This window comes from Babylonia areolata, chromosome 27 (genome assembly GCF_041734735.1).
Source record: "Babylonia areolata isolate BAREFJ2019XMU chromosome 27, ASM4173473v1, whole genome shotgun sequence".
Taxonomy (NCBI): Eukaryota; Metazoa; Mollusca; class Gastropoda; order Neogastropoda; family Buccinidae; genus Babylonia; species Babylonia areolata.
The window spans coordinates 6524625-6542124 of NC_134902.1; the positions used below are offsets into that span (position 1 = coordinate 6524625).

Sequence of the window (17500 nt, forward strand, 5' to 3'; positions counted from 1 at the left end):
CGTCCAATAGTGGAGTGTATGAATCTGGGTATGCATAGAGTGGATCCGAAGCTGATTGTAGTGAGCGAGATGGAGTGTAGAGGTGAAGGCAGCCACAAAGATAGGAAGGGGCAGATTTGTGAATACATTTATAACATAGAGTGCTGATCTTATACTTTATTCTGTGTGATACAGGGAGCCAATGGAGATGTTGCAAAATAGGAGTGATGTGCTCAGATCTTTTCTTTCTGAGGACGAGTCGGGCAGCAGAGTTTTGTATGCGCTGAAGGGACTGAATGGATGAAGCAGGCAAACCAGACAGTAGGGAGTTACAGTAGTCAAGGCGAGAGAGAATGAGAGAAATGACAAGTCTAGATGTTGCGTCGGCGTACAGATATTTCCGAATGGAAATACACACTTGTGGGATGACTTTTATAGCTGTTATTCTCCTGGGGTGACTTGAACAGGTATTACACTTGTGATGCAACTATTTAAGTGATTAGGTATTGTACTTGTAAAATGACTTAAACAGTCACAAAGTGGACAGTTAGGTCAACTTCGCAGTTTTCAGAAGTACTGCAAAGAACAAATGGTCGCCCTGTTAGTCTGGCAAGGGAGAGGATGCTGTGGATTAAAACTGTTGTTGTTGTTTGGTTTGACAAGGGAGAGAATGAATGCATATAAATGCTTTGTTGTTGTCTCCCTTTGTAAGGAGAGCATGCTCTGGATAGCACTGTGTTGTTAGGAAGAGCATTCAGTTGGATTGATGTTGTGTTGTTGTCTCCCCTGACAAGAGAGAGCATGCAGGTGGATTAACGCTGTGTTGTTGTGTCCCCTGACAAGGGAGAGCATGCAGGTGGATTAGCACTGTTTTTTTGTCTCCCCTGACAAGGGACAACACGCAGGTGGATTAACGGTGTGTTGTTGTCTCCCCTGACAGCTGGCCATCATGACAGAGGACATGGACCTGGCAGGGGACATAATCCAGGCCCTGGCGCAGTTCTTGAACCTGGAGGATCTGCTGACTACTGCTGACTTCCCCGTGGAGATTGAGACCCTGAAACAGATCCTGATCAAGGTATGTGCAGTGTATTCAGAGATGCGAACTCTTACGATTTCACCGTATTTTGATAAGCTTAAATCGCAGTTCGTTCCAACATTACGCCAAACGTCAAAATTGTTCCGACGAGTTCATTTTTGATACATGGCATAGTCACATGCTTTCCTGTCGTAACATTACCCAGACGCTCTCCACCTATCGATCATGAGGCCAGGGCAGTCACTACTAACCTTGGTCTCACATGATGATGCTCAGCTAATCACGCGCATGTTTTACATTGAAACGGCATTGAGTGGAGCAATCAGCTTAATCGTAGCAGTTACACCATGTTTCAGGTAGGCCCAAGTGTTCGTATTCCTTGTAGATGAAGTGTAAGTTTTGCTGATGTGGTTTGGAGTCCACCTGTTCCTACCAAATATCAAAATGTTCCTGCCGTTGTTCCAACAAACATTTGACAGGGGTTGGCATCTCTGTGTATAGCTATATGAATTTCTCTTTATCAGATGATATTCTGTGTGGCTGTGGTGTTGTATGACAGTCAGTCATCTCCAACTATGACCGTCAGAACAGCCAGCAGTGGAGGGAACTGCTGTCACGATTATCAGGGCTAGGTTTTGATTAAGGTGGAGACTGTCTTGGCCAAGAGGGCATAGGGAAAGTCAGCGATGGTTCCCAAAAGGCAACTATCACACAAGACTGCAGCACAAAGAGCTAGTGCAATCCTGCCTCCTTGTTCGAGAGACATAGTCCTTCACCTGGGAGATTGAAAAAAAATCTTTTTTATTATTTTTTTTTTCTGCCCCATCATCTGCACTGTTTCAGTGGCATTGCTCCCACGCTGCTCATTGCAAGTCACCCATACACAGCCACACCCGGGGTTTGTCTGTCACACTCCAAGCGTTGGCAGTCCGCATGGAACCATCGATGTTAGGTCGCCAGGAGGCCACACACCAGAGGAGGCCCTGCATTGCTGCTGAGTCACTTCGGTGGTGTTCAGTGTTGCCTGTTCTGATTTAACGTACTTAGGACACCACCTACTAAGCCCCCTACTGACGACAATAATGCCTTTGCCGCGGAGCCAGACTGAGTGAGCGTCCCTCTCAGAGTGGAAACCGCCACCACGACCCTCAAACAACAGCCCCCCCCTCCCCCTCCCCCCATCCCCCTCATGAATCTGCCGACACTGAAAACATTGACAGGACTCATCCCAAGCATGGATGTGGAGGGGTATCGAAACTGAGGCCACCATGACAGCAGGGCATGAAAGGCCACAGACTTTGGGACATTTTTGTTTAATATTGGTAATGGAGGATGAGGATGACGATGATGATGACGATGACGATGTTGCTATGGAGGTCCATTTTGGTTTGAGACTTCGTGACAAGGCTGTACTCTATGCTTACATTCATAATGATATCACGGCGTCAACCAGGCCCGAGAGATACAGACACTTGCAGTGTTGGTCAGGTACTTAGAGCAACACACCCAAAGACGCATCCGCGAAGTGGATGATACTCAACTGTGTGGCCCCAGTCTCCCCATTTAAGCCCATAGCACACTCAGCTCTGGGTAGGAGCCAGCCGCGGGCCGAAAAGCCCACCTCCACTGGGATTCGAACCCTCGTCCTCAAAGCCGTCAGTCCGCGATGCTAACCACTTCGCCACGGCGGCTGATTGAAAAAAATCTTCACCCTTTTCCTACCATGCACTGTGACCTGGATTTGAACCCGGGACCCTCATATTGAACGTCCAACACTTTAACCGCTGGGCCGTCGCATCCATCAGTGCTTTGATTTGTCTCCGCATAAGATTAATTGCTATATAAATATATTTGATAAGATCATAATTAGATCTTTGTGCTGTACTTGACAGTATTGTCACAAAACATTGTTCTATGCGTTCTTAGTGCATTTACATTAGTGGAGTGATGGCCTAGAGGTAACACGTCCGCCTAGGAAGCGAGAGAATCTGAGCGCACTGGTTCGAATCCCGATATTTTCTCCCCCTCCACTAGACATTGAGTGGTGGTCTGGACGCTAGTCATTCGGATGAGACGATAAACCGAGGTCCCGTGTGCAGCATGCACTTAGCGCACGTAAAAGAACCCACGGCAACAAAAGGGTTGTTCCTGGCAAAATTCTGTAGAAAAATCCACTTCGACAGGAAAAACAAATAAAACTGCACGCAGGAAAAAATACAAAAAAATGGGTGGCGCTGTAGTATAGCGACGCGCTCTCCCTGGGGAGAGCAGCCCGAATTTCACACAGAGAAATCTGTTGTGATAAAAAGGAATACAAATACAAATACAAATACAATACGTCCGCATAGGAAGCGAGAGAATCTGAGCGCACTGGTTCGAATCCCGGGAAGTGGATTAGCACTGTATTTTCTCCCCTTCCACCAGACCTGGAGTGGGTGTCTGGACGCTAGTCATTCGGATGAGATGATAAACCGAGGTCCCGTGTGCAACATGCACTTAGTGCATGTAAAAGAACCCACAGCAACAAAAGGGTTGTCCCTGGCAAAATTCTGTAGAAAAATCCACTTTGTTAGGAAAAACAAATAAAAAAACTTCAGGCAAGAAAAAAGAAAAGAAAAAAAAAGTGGTGCTCTCAGCTTAGCGACGCGTTCTCCCTGGGGGAGAGCAGCCCGAATTTCACAGAGAGAAATCTGTTGTGATAAAAAAAAAAAAAAAGAGTGATGCAACAAAACAGTACAATATAATGCGTGGACACATCTGTGTGTGTGTGTGCAGGTTGACGAGTTCCATCGTGTGCGGCAGAAACTGACCGCAGAAATGGCCGACCACTCCAACCTGATTCGCAGCATGGTCGTCAGAGCCGAGGACGCCCGGCTCATGGGAGACATGTCAGTGCTTCGTGCGCCTGCGCGGCGCGCGCGTGTGTGTGTGTGTGTGGTGTGTCTTGTGTCTGTGTGTGTGTCTGTGTGTGCCGTGTTGGATCTGTGTTGAGTGTGTGTGTTGTGTGTGTGTTGATGTGTGTGTGTGTGTGTGTAGTGTTGGGTCGTGTGTGTGTGTGTTAGGTCGTTGTGTTGAGTGTTGTGTGGGTGGTGTGTGTTGGGTCGTGTGTGGGGTCGTGAGTTGGAGTGTATGTGTGTGTGTGTGTGTGTGAGTGTGGTGTGTGTGTGTGTTGGGGTCGTTGTTGAGTGTTGGTGTGTGTGTGGGTCGTTTTGTTGAGGGGGTAGGGTGTGGGTGTGGTGGGTCCGTTGTGTTTGAAGGTGAGTGTGTGTGTTGGGGGTCCGGGTGGTTGAGGGTGTGTGTGTGTGTGTGTTGGGTCGTGTGTTGAGGGTGTGTGTGTGTGTGTGTGTGTGTGTGTGTTAAGTCGTGTGTTGAGGGTGTGTGTGTGTGTGTGTTGGGTCGTGTGTTGAAGGTGTGTGTGTGTGTGTTGGGTCGTGTGTTGAGGGTGTGTGTGTGTGTTGGGTCGTGTGTTGAAGGTGTGTGTGTGTTGGGTCGTGTGTTGAGGGTGTGTGTGTGTGTGTGTTGGGTCGTGTGTTGAGGGTGTGTGTGTGTGTGTTGGGTCGTGTGTTGAGGGTGTGTGTGTGTGTGTGTGTGTGTGTTGGGTCGTGTGTTGAGGGTGTGTGTGTGTGTGTTGGGTCGTGTGTTGAGGGTGTGTGTGTGTGTGTTGGGTCGTGTGTTGAGGGTGTGTGTGTGTGTGTGTTAGGTCGTGTGTTGAAGGTGTGTGTGTGTGTGTTGGGTCGTGTGTTGAGGGTGTGTGTTGGGTCGTGTGTTGAGGGTGTGTGTGTGTGTGTTGGGTCGTGTGTTGAGGGGGTGTGTGTGTGTGTGTGTGTGTGTTGGGTCGTGTGTTGAGGGTGTGTGTGTGTGTGTTGGGTCGTGTGTTGAGGGGGTGTGTGTGTGTGTTGGGTCGTGTGTTGAGGGTGTGTGTGTGTGTGTGTGTGTGTGTGTGTGTGTGTGTGTGTGTGTGTGTGTTGGGTCGTGTGTTGAGGGTGTGTGTGTGGGGGTGGGATGTGTTTGGGCGGGGGGTGGAGGGAAGGGCAGGGGGTAGGGATGTGTGTATGTGTGGGTATGTGTGTGTAGGGTTGTGTGTATGTGCGTGGGTGGGTGGGTGTGTATGTATGGGTATGTGTGTGTATGTGTGTGTAGGGTTGTGTGTATTTGCGTGGGTGGGTGGATGTGTATGTTATGTGGGTTGGTGTGCAAGGTTGTGTAAGTGTGTGTGTGAGTGTGTTGGGTCGTGTGTTGAGGGTGTGTGTGTGTGTGTTGGATGTGTGTTGAGGGTGTGTGTGTGTGTGTTGGGTCGTGTGTTTAGGGTGTGTGTGTGTTGGGTCGTGTGTTGAGGGTGTGTGTGTGTGTTGGGTCGTGTGTTGAAGGTGTGTGTGTGTTGGGTCGTGTGTTGAGGGTGTGTGTGTGTGTGTGTTGGGTCGTGTGTTGAGGGTGTGTGTGTGTGTGTTGGGTCGTGTGTTGAGGGTGTGTGTGTGTGTGTGTGTTGGGTCGTGTGTTGAGGGTGTGTGTGTGTGTGTTGGGTCGTGTGTTGAGGGGGTGTGTGTGTGTGTGTGTTGGGTCGTGTGTTGAGGGTGTGTGTGTGTGTGTGTTGGGTCGTGTGTTGAAGGTGTGTGTGTGTGTGTTGGGTCGTGTGTTGAGGGTGTGTGTGTGTGTGTGTGTTGGGTCGTGTGTTGAGGGTGTGTGTGTGTGTGTTGGGTCGTGTGTTGAGGGTGTGTGTGTGTGTGTTGGGTCGTGTGTTGAGGGTGTGTGTGTGTGTGTTGGGTCGTGTGTTGAGGGTGTGTGTGTGTGTTGGGTCGTGTGTTGAGGGTGTGTGTGTGTGTGTGTGTGTGTATGTGTGTGTGTGTGTGTGTGTGTGTGTGTGTGTGTGTGTGTTGGGTCGTGTGTTGGGTCGTGTGTTGAGGGTGTGTGTGTGGGGGTGGGATGTGTTTGGGCGGGGGGTGGAGGGAAGGGCAGGGGGTAGGGATGTGTGTATGTGTGGGTATGTGTGTGTAGGGTTGTGTGTATGTGCGTGGGTGGGTGGGTGTGTATGTATGGGTATGTGTGTGTATATGTGTGTAGGATGGTGTGTATTTGCGTGGGTGGGTGGATGTGTATGTTATGTGGGTTGGTGTGCAAGGTTGTGTAAGTGTGTGTGTGAGTGTGCGTGTGTACATGTGCGTGTGTGTGCGTGTGCAGGGTTTTGTATGTGGGTGTATGTATGTATGTATGTGTGTGTGGGGGGGGGGGGGGTAGAGTTGAGTTTAACGAGGTATCGGCAGTAAGCCCTTAAGGTCAAGTTGTTCGTGGCTGTGGTCTTATCCATGGTGGTGTGATGTGATCAAGGCGTTGGTCCTGTGTGTGTGTGTGTGTGTGTGTGGATTGAACATGAAGGGTGTGACATTTGTAAATGGTACATGAAAGATTTGAGGTGTGTGTGTGTGTGTGTGTGTGTGTGTGCCTATGTGTGTTGGTTGGCACAAGAAGGGTTTGACATCCACACTGATGAGGTTCTCATTTCCTAGGCAGACATGTTTGTACAAGGCCCCACTTCTCCACTTAAAATGACAGTGTGTGTGTGTGTGTGTTTGTTTGTTTGTTTGTTTGTGTGTGTGTGCATGTGTGTGTGTGTGTGTGTGTGCATGTGTGTGTGTGTGCATGTGTGTGTGTGTGTGTGTGTCTGTGTGTGTTTATGCATGTGTGTGTGTGTGTGTGTGTGTGTGTGTGCCTATGTGTGTGCCTATGTGTGTTGGTTGGCACAAGAAGGGTTTGACATCCACACTGATGAGGTTCTCATTTTCTAGGCAGACATGTTTGTACAAGGCCCCACTACTCCACTTAAAATGACAGTGTGTGTGTGTGTTTGTGTGTGTGTGTGTGCATGTGTGTGTGTGTGTCTGTGCGTGCGTGCGTGTGTCTCTCTCTCTCTCTCTCTGTGTGTGCACCGTGTCCGCGTGGTCATGTGTGCGTGTCGCCAGGCGGACCATGCGGAAGGGGTACATGGAGCTGTTTGACCTGAACCGGGACCTGATCAACGGGTACACCATCCGCTGCAACAACCACCAGGAGCTGCTGTCCTGCCTCAAGCAGGTCAACCAGATCATCCAGAAGGCCGGCCGCTTGAGAGGTGGGCCTCCACCCAGCTGTGGGATCACCAGGATTTGTAGTTGTATTTCTTTTTGTCACAGCAGATTTCTCTTGTTGTTGTTTTTTTTTTTAGGATGAGACGATAAACCGAGGTCCCGTGTGCAGCATGGGCACTTAGCGCACGTAAAAGAACCCACGGCAACAAAAAGGTTGTTCCTGGCAAAATTCTGTAGAAAAATTCCACTTCGATAGGGAAAACAAATAAAACTGCACGCAAGAAAAAAATACAAAAAAATGGGTGGCGCTGTGGTATAGCGGCGTGCTCTTCCTGGGGAGAGCAGCCCGAATTTTACACAGAGAAATCTGTTGTGATAAAAAGAAATACAAATACAAAATACAAATACCATCTGTCACGATTTCGCCGAATTTTGTTACACTCGATCGCAGTTTGTTCTGACGTTACGCCAACATCAGAATTGTTCCCACGAGTTCCTTTTCGACCACATAGCATGGTTACACGCTTTCCTGTCGTAATATTACCCAGAGGCTCTACACCTATCGATCATGAGGCCAGGGCAGTGACTAATCTTGTTGGTCTCACGTGACGAAGCTCAGCTTATCGCGTGCGTGTTTACATTGGACCAATCAGCTTAATCGTAGCAGTTACACCGCGTTGCAGGTAGGCCCAGCCCAGGTGTTTGTATTGCCTTGTGGATGAAACGTAGGTTTGCTGATGTGGTTCGAGTGTTCCTGCCAAATTCAGAATGTTCCTACCAAATTTCCTGACTGTTCCTACAGACACTTGATAGGGGTTGGCATCTCTGGTCATTCTCTCTCTCTCTCTCTTCCTTCATGATATGATGTTTGTATCATGATTATTTAGATGTGCATGTTTAAATGTGAATGTGAATGTCATGTCCTTATTTCTTCATCTCTTTGCTACTTTGTGGATGTTTTGAATCATTTTCATTTTCCATTTGCCCTGAGGGCTGGATGAAAAAAAGCACATGTATGCTTATTCCACTTCCCTCAATAAAAAAACTTCGTTCGTTCGTTCTCTCTCTCTCTCTCTCTCTCTCTCTCTCTCTCTCTCTGTGTGTGTGTGTGTTGGGTGGAGAGAGTGTGTGCATGTGTATGGATATGAATGTATGAATGCGTTCGTTTTATTACTTTTTACGATGTTAATGATGATGGTGGTGATCATTCTTCGTTGTAGTAGCAGTGGATGTAGCAGTGTTAACAAAATTATTATTTTTGTGTCGTTATCGTTAATGTTGTTATTGTTATTGTTGTCACAAGGACAGATTGGAAGACTAGGCGATGCCTAAAATATTTATCCTTGAGTAATAAAGGTTTTGAATCTCTCTCTCTCTCTCTCTCTCTCTCTCTCTCTGTTGCAGTGGGTCGTTTCAAGACGCAGGTCGTGAACGCCTGTCGTGCCGCCATCAAGAGCAACAACACGTCGTCCCTGTACAAGATCATCCATACAGGCTTGCCCTAGTCGTCAGCAGTCAGCAGGAGGCTTGGGGTGATGGTTGTTTAATGGCTGGATGAATTCCCCAATCTGTGGGTGCTGACAGTCGGCTGGCCGGGATCAGGGAATTTGTTCAGTGTGTGTGGGTGGGGAGGGGTTGTGTGGGGGCGGGGGGTGTTTGAGTTGGCAGGATACTGTTTTGAATTTGGGTTTTCTTTGTTTTATTGTTGTTGGTTTGTGGGGTTTTTTTTTTGTTTTGTTTTGTTTTGAATAGTTGTTTTCACATTAATGTGCAAGTTCATCATTTTTTTTTCTTTTTCTTTTATCATTTAATTTTTTATATGGAAATGCAGGTTGTTGATGATGAAGAAAGGGAAGAGGTTTTATTTTTGTGGTTGGTTGTCAGTGTTGATATCTATCAGGGGGCTGTGTGAAATAATGACTCCTGCCCTTCAAACTGGGGGCGGGGGGTGGGGGGGGGGTCTTGAAGTCTCCGTGAACGAATGTCATTAAAGGACCCCCCCCCCCCCCGCCCCCCCCCGTCCCTCTCTCCTCTTTCCTCTCTCCCGTATCAGACGACATTTACTGTGATTGAAATACAGTGGTCACCTGTGAAATGAAATGCTTGAGAAAAGCAGTGAACAAGACCAGGAGAGACAAGATCAGGAATGAGGTGATACGAGACATGGTAGGAACAAAACCAGTACTACAACACATAGAACAACAGAGGATCAAGTGGTCTGGACACCTCACACGTATGCCTCTGAACCAACCAGCTCTTCCGTCGGGCATACAACACCAAATACTCTGGCTGGAGAGCCCAGAGGAAGACCAAGACCAAGGCGCTGGAGCCGACTCCGTGGCAGACACCCTCAGAGCCCACGAGATGTCCCTCCTCCAGGCCGCTCGCCTTGCTGCAGACAGACAACTGTATCTCCCCGCCACGCCCACCGGTACAAGCGGAAGGGAAAAAGTAAAGTAAGAAATACAGTGCAGAAGGTGATCCTACCTTTCACTGAAACATCCCATGAACATTGGAGGCTGTTTTGTTTCTCTGTGTGTGTGGGGTTTTTTTTTGGGTTTTTTTTAGGGGTTGGTGAAAAAAAAAGTGTATAAAAAAAAAGTTATGCTGCTTTTGATATTACCTCTTTCTCCCTGATAAGTCCCAGGAGAGTTTTTGGCATCCTTTAATTAAGTTCAGACGATGACATTTGTGAGGAACTTTGGTCAGGGCAAAATGTTGAGGAAGACTGTTCGCTTTCACTTTGCAGAAGGCAGCGGTACTTACTGCCTGAAGGGTATGTCAGTAAACTAATGTTTGTCATAGTGTTTAGAATGCTCTGTCTCCTTTATACATAAACATTTCTTAAGAAATACATACATATACATATATATGTATATGAATCTGTCTGTCAGTAAACTAATGTTTGTCATAATATTTGGAATGCTTCATCTCCTTTATACATAGATATTTCTTAAGAAATACATACATATACATATACATATATAAATCTGTCTCTCTGTATGTCTCTCTCTCTCTCTCTCTCTCTCTCTCTCTCTCGATAACAAAATACATTATTCTTGCACAGTGTCAAATAATAGATGGTCTCAAGATTTGCATGTATTCTTAAGTTCAGATCTTCATCGAGTTAATATTCAGTTCTTTGAAGAAAAAAAACAACAACAAGAGATTGGTTTAAAAAGAGCAAGCAAGGGACTAAAGATATGTAAGCAATGATGTTTAACAAGATACTCTATTTCGTTTGACTCTCTCCATACGAACGGCGAAAGAGACGACGTTAACAGCGTTTCACCCCAATTACCATCATCAAAATATTGCAAGCGGAAGGCTCTTATACTGAAGAGGTGAATGTTGACAAAGAATACCACAATTCTGACGACGGAAGCTAAAGGTTGGGTCATTGAGACACCCACTGGACATCCGAGGGGTCTGTGTAGAGGAGAAGAGAGGACTGGCCGTACTGAGTGAGTTAAAAACTGTTAACACATAGAAGGGCTTCTATGCTGTGAGAAAGAGTGTGACACTATTTCTTGTACGAGAGGTGTTAATGGTATCCATGGAAGATTTCATAATGTTCTGTGGCGACGACTGTTCACAACATGGAAGGAAGATACTGTTTGGTGAAGGTGTTTTTTGTTGTTTTTTCTCCTCCGTCGTGTGTGGGAAAAGAAACACGTTGTGTCTGTTGATTTACAACCTTTGTTTTCACACAGAGAATATTCTTGATCTGTGGCTTTGTTTTCACACAGAGAATATTCTTGATCTGTGGCTTTGTTTTCACACAGAGAATATCCATGATCTGTGGCTTTCATTCACAACCATTGTTTGCTTTGTTGAAAAAGAGTTGATTGTTCTGCTGGATCTTACAAGGCTGTGACAGTGTGTTTGAGTTGGGTTTTTTTGGGTTTTTTGTTTGTTTGTTTTTGTTTCAGTTTGATACTTTCTGGTTTGCATTTTGATTCGTTTCCTTTGGGTTTTGACTGGTTTGCCTGTGCGATTTTTTTTTTACATGAATTTATATGGGTGTACCTGTTAGTAGGCACCTGTGTGTGTGGGTTTGTGTGCATGCATGTTTGTTATGAAATGGTTTGTGTGGTTTGTTTTTTGTCTTCATGTGGGCTACGCCTTGTCTGATTGTGTCCATGTGATCGTGGGTAGGGTTATGTACAGTGTGAGATGAGGGTTATCGTTTGGTGTGTCTGATGGCGTGGCTGAGCCTGTATGGTTTTTCCCTGGGGTGTGTATGACCAGTCCGTCCAGGAGTACTTGAAACTCAGCGTGAAGGTTCACCTCTGTGTTTGTGATGAAATAAAGGGGGAAGATTATTATCATGCAAAAGCATGGGTTGTCATTGGATTGGTTTGGAATCTTATGTAGTGCCTTACTTTTTGTCGGAGACCAAGCTCTAAGCGCTTTACAAACATGGAGTCATTTGCACAACAGGCTGCCTACATTGGTCCATGCCTAGCGACGGGCGCAATAGCCGGGTGGTTAAAGCGTTGGACTTTCAATCTGAGGGTCCCGGGTTCGAATCACGGTGACGGCGCCTGGTGGGTAAAGGGTGGAGATTTTTACGATCTCCCAGGTCAACATCTGTGCAGACCTGCTAGTGCCTGAACCCCCTTCGTGTGTAAACGCACGCAGAAGATCAAATACGCACGTTAAAGATCCTGTAATCCATGTCAGCGTTCGGTGGGTTATGGAAACAAGAACATACCCAGCATACACCCCCCCGAAAGCGGAGTATGGCTGCCTACATGGCGGGGTAAAAACGGTCATGCACGTAAAAGCCCACTCGTGTACATGCGAGTGAACGTGGGAGTTGCATTCCACGAACGCAGAAGAAGAAGAAGAAGGTCCATGCCTAGCCAACTGCCTTTCTGCGATCATCATTGGTTTCCTGTGCCATACAGTCAGGTTTCAGTTACATGTGTGTGTGTGCACGCACACACACATACACACACACACACACGCACACACACACACATACGCACACACACATACACACACACGCACACACACACACACACACACACATACGCACGCACGCACACACACACATACATACACACACATACACACACGCACGCACACACACACAAACACACACACATACACACACATGCGCACACACATGCGCACACACACACACGCGCACGCACATACACACACACATACGCACACACACACACACACACACACACGTCATCTGGAATATAGGCCCTTGAAAAAGAGGATAATATTTCACAAAGATCCAAAGAAAAATGTGTGTGTGCATGCATGCATGCATGTGTGTTTGTGGGTATACGTGTGTGTATGTGTGTGTGTGAGTGTGTTTTGACTCTGTGTGAGAGAGAGAGAGAAGGGGGTTTTATTTTCCATTGTCATTCACACAGGCTGAAACAAAATGCACAAGATTAAGATTAGCATTTCTGTATTGCAGCTATACTCGCGTAATCATTAAGATAATTGTATTCAGTGTCATCCTTATGCATGTAGCATGTCAACAACAACAACAACAACACATGTGAATAATCTGGAAAGAAATAACAGCTGATTGCACAAAAACACAAATGCATGCACATGCAAAGCATAGATATTCACTTATTGTGCACAGAGACACCATGTGCGTATGTGCTCTCTCTCTCTCTCTCTCTCTCTCTGTGCGTCTCTCTCTCTCTCTCTCTCTCTCTCTCTCTCCCTCTCTCTCTCTTTGTGCGTCTGACTCCGTCTCTCTCTCTCTCTTTGTGTGTGTGTGTGTCTGACTGTCTCTCTCTCTCCCCCTCTCTGTGCGTCTGATTCTCTCTCTCTCTCTCTCTCTCTCTCTGTGCGTCTGACTCTCTCTCTCTTCTGCATTAATTCATTTGTGCAAATGATAAGGACCATTCTTCAGTGATCTTACTATATACACATAAATACATATACATAAATATATATATACACCACCAAGCTCAAATACTTTGTTTCTATGGTACATGTACTAGCGTATACATCTCTGCGCTTTGTCTTGGGAAGTGGTACACCACTGCTTAAAAATCCCACGTCAAAATGAAGTAAAGTCAGTTTTACTAATTTACTAAAAAAAATAAAAAAAATTGTTTGTCCATTCATTTTATGGGTTTATTCCTCAGCAATAAGTTCAATTGTGGCAGGTCCACTTCCTTTGCGTTAGCTGTGCTTGACTATGTGTGTATACATAATAATTATGTATGTGTACATAACTACATGCATGTATGCATGCATTGTGTGTTCGTGTGTTTATGTAAGTTTGTGCCTGCCTATGTGTGCATATGTGTTAGGGTAGCTGTTAGATACACATGTATGTTAAAATGCATGTATGCAGTGTGTGTGTGTGTGTGTGTGTGTGTGTGTGTGTGGTCACATTTTGGGGTGTGTGTGTATGTAACATTGATGTAATGTTTTATGTTAACAAAAGCGTTTTTCTGGATAGAGCAGATTTTTGGATAGTGTGCTATATAAGTATCCATTACTATTATCATTAGATAAAAGACGGAAAAGTGACTGTAGGAAGATAGCGGTGGCAAAGTTTGGGGGTAGGGTAGGGAATTTCAAGATGAATGGTACGGACGTTTGGGCAGCAGATAATGAAATAAGAAATAAAATAAGAGTTAAATAAGGGGAGATTGGGGGGGATGGGGGGGCGGCAGATGAGGAGAAGTTGTGTAAACGACATATACCGCCTCCGCATACTGAGAGACCTCAACTCTCTTTTATTACTGGCTGCTTGTCTAAGCATGTGTGTGTGTGTGTGTGTAGGGGGACAGATGATGTGAAGCTGTTTGGCTATGTAAACGAGTTTACGCTAATAATAATAATAGTAATAATGGTATTTATATAGCGCTGGATCTTGTGCAGAGACAAATCAAAGCGCTATTGCACCAGTCATTCACACGCATGCATAACTCTAAAACTGTAGAAACTAAAGACAAGGAAGGGCAGACAAGGGAAGCTATTTTGGGAAGAGGTGGGTTTTAAGGCCAGACTTGAAAGAGCTGAGTGTGGAGACTTGACGAAGCGAAAGAGGAAGTTCATTCCAATCGCAAGGTGGGTATAGGATGAACGTCTGATGTATGCGAGGTGTGTGTGTGTGTGTGTGTGTGTGTGTGTGTGTGTGTGTGTGTGTGTGTGTGTCTAGGGAGATGATGTGTAAGGGTATCTTGTTCATCTGTATCGCGAAATTGTTTTTTGGTATGTTTTTTTTTCTTTTAATGATTGTTATCGCATCTATTCAAAAATTGTATGGCATGTTGAGTCTGGATATTTGAGGAGAATTGCACTGGGTAGAGACTATCCAGCTGTAGCAGTAGCAGCAGCAGTAGATGTAGTAGCAGTAGTAGTAGTACTAGTCGTAGCAGTAGTAATAGTTGTAGGTGGTTACACTTGTTATCAGGAACAACCTCTCCTCCAACATCAGAAGAAACGCTGGTCGAAACGAAAGACCAGCATAGTTCTGTGCAACTTTTGACAGCATCGAACACCAGTAGAAACGTTACGTTTCGAATCAAAATAATCGAATCGAAGAAAAGAGCCAAACTTGTTGAGATAGTTTCAGTTTCAGTTTCAGTAGCTCAAGGAGGCGTCACTGCGTTCGGACAAATCCATATACGCTACACCACATCTGCCAAGCAGATGCCTGACCAGCAGCGTAACCCAACGTGCTTAGTCAGGCCTTGAGAAAAAAAAGGGTGAATAAATAATAGATAAATACATTAAAAAAAAAAGAACTACTACTACTAATAATAATATGTATAAGGCGCAAAAACTTGATGAAGTCAACTATAAGCGTACATCACCGTCACCGTCACCGATCCCTCAGATTCCGAATCCTTTGGGGCGCCTTTGAAGCTTTGTCAACCACCTTTCTCCAGTCCTCGCGTCTCTCGGCCGCTCTCAGGGTGTCTCTCAGCTCCATGCCTGTCCACTCTCGAATGTTGTCCTCCCATCTCTTCCTTTGTCTGCCTCTTTTTCTTCCTCCCCTCACTGTGCCTTGTAAGATTGTTTTAGCAAGACCAGAGGAGCGTGTGACATGACCAAACCACTTCAGTTTTCGTTGTCTGGCGAGTGTTTGAAGGTCAGTATAGGGCCCGATTTCATTGCGGATGCGTCTCTTGACTTCTTCATTCGTGATGTGGTCTTTGTATGAGATGCCTAAGAGTCTTCGGAAGCACCTCATTTCTACAGCTCTTATTCTTCTCTCTAAGTCCGCTGTGAGTGTCCATGATTCACATGCATATAAGCGTACATAAATAAATTAATAATAATTTTATTTAAAAAATTAAAATAAAAAAAAAAGAATAAATACATGAATAAAAAAAGTAGTAGTAGTAGTAATAATAATAATAATAAAATGAATTAAAAAAAAGACAACAATGATGATAAATAAGCAAATAAATGTAAAACATGGAGACACACATTCACACATACACCCACATATGCATCACAGATATGCACCAAACATGCTGTTTTACAGATAATATGAAAGCACAGTCAAATACACATTAACGTACATGAGCCCCAACACACACACACACACACACGCACACACACACACACATTACCTTGCACCTCCTCTATCCCCCTCCTTCCTCCACACACTCATTTCTAGGCTACGTATCGCAGCTTCCACGACACACACACACACACACACACACACACACACACACACACACACATATGAACCCTTACTTGTACAAGCACACACACACACGCCCATATCCCCCACCCCCAACCCCACACACATATATACAAAGATACATATATGCACACCCGCACGTTCCAATATTCCGTTGCTCCCACAGTGTAGGCATGCATACACACACATACCTCATCATCTACCCCCCACCCCCGCTGAGAAAGTTTTGTGTCAGTGGAGTGGGTAGAGCACGTGAGGGATCCGAGGTTCGAGTCCTGCACAGGACTTTTTTGTTTGTTTTCTTTGCTCTTCTATTTCTGTGATGCTCTGGTAGACGGGCCGTTGAATCGGAGTTGATGGATGTGAAGCATTCACTCAGCACACATAACAATCATAATGATAATAATAATGATGATGATGATGGTGATGATAAGAAGAAGAAGAATACTTCCTCGTGTCAATACAAGAATCTATGGTGAGCGTTCTTTCTTCTTTGCTGCTCCATCCTCACGTCTGGAACTGACGACCTTCCTAATCATCATATCCGTGCATCTGATTCTGTTTCTGCCGCTTTTCGCTCATCACTAAACACTCATCTTTTTAAAACCTGTCTACTGATTAGCACTCTCAGCTTCCTTGTTCTCCAACACCACCCATGTCAGCTCACTTTGGATGTATGGAGAGTGGGAAAGGGAGAGTGTGTGTGGTGGTGGTGGTGGTGGGGGGGGGGGGGGGGGTTGAGAAAGAGTGGTCATGAATGTTTTTGTGATATTTTTCTTTCATGTAAAGCGCCCTGAGCTCTTTGAGAGGTAAGGGCGCTATATAAATGTACATTATTATTATTATTATCATTATTATTATTATTATTATTATTATTACTACTGATGATGATAATGGTAATATTATTATCATAATTAATGAGAAGAACACGAACCAGAGGTGCGACAGTTTTTCTGGTATCCAGACCCACGCTTTTTGCAGACGGAATGGACTGAAAGAATGGCCGCGCAGCTGAAGTCAATCGGCCGCCATGACAGTACTCCCGTGTCGCGCGCGCTGACTCTCTCTGTGTGTGTGTGTGTGTGTGTGTGTGTGTGTGTGTGTGTGTGTGCCTTGAAACTCCCTTGCATGTGACTCTTACGTTTTCCTATGATTGACCGACTGTTAAATTTATATGGGGATGGGGGAAACGACAACAACATAAAAAACGATGATTTGAAAGCCCGCCCTTACCTCGAGGCACCCAAAACCCTTTGCCAGAGAGAGAGAGAGAGGGAGGTGGGGGGAGGAGGGGGGGGGGCACGGGGGTTATGGGGAGGGGGGGAACAGTTTGAAAAAGAAAAAAACGTCAGCACGTCCACTAGACATGGTTTCGCGTGTGTTAATTAAACTTGGTGAATTATGACAATTTAAAAAAAAAAATGTAACGTGGACATAGTTTAAAAAAAAAACGTTGTGCTTCGTTTTAGTGTGTTAATTTAACTTCATGAATTAATTTGACAACAAGAGATGTAATGTGGACATTACTACAAAGAAAAGTCCGTTGTACTTTGTTCCTTTACTTGGTGAATTAATAATGATAATACAAAAGTGGAGTGTGGACATATTACAAAAAAAAAAAACCACGTCTATTGTGCATCGTTTGGATGTGTAAATTAAACTTATGTGTGAACCAGTGACAGATACAGTATTTCAGAAGTGTTGGTGAATTTATGACGAAAAAGAAACACACACAAAAAAAAACAACGTGTAGTCTTTCAAAGGTCTTGG

General features: G+C 45.3%; 2 protein-coding genes across 4 annotated transcripts in view; one reads left to right on the forward strand and one right to left on the reverse strand.

Moving 5' to 3' along the window:
- Positions 1-11422, forward strand: part of LOC143301333 (BBSome complex member BBS2-like) — a 52100-nt gene extending 40678 nt beyond the window's left edge. For both annotated transcript variants that reach the window (XM_076615549.1, XM_076615550.1), the window contains exons 19-22: positions 920-1057; positions 3794-3906; positions 6973-7121; positions 8482-11422. In XM_076615549.1, the coding sequence (XP_076471664.1) occupies positions 920-1057; positions 3794-3906; positions 6973-7121; positions 8482-8582 (501 nt within the window). In that variant the 3' untranslated portion in view covers positions 8583-11422. The remainder of the gene's footprint in view (positions 1-919; positions 1058-3793; positions 3907-6972; positions 7122-8481) is intronic.
- Positions 11423-17069: 5647 nt separating this feature from the next.
- Positions 17070-17500, reverse strand: part of LOC143301406 (uncharacterized) — a 55824-nt gene continuing 55393 nt past the window's right edge. For both annotated transcript variants that reach the window (XM_076615662.1, XM_076615661.1), the window contains exon 3: positions 17070-17500. This exon is cut by the window's right edge and continues 1061 nt beyond it. The gene's annotated coding sequence lies outside the window, so the exon portion shown is untranslated.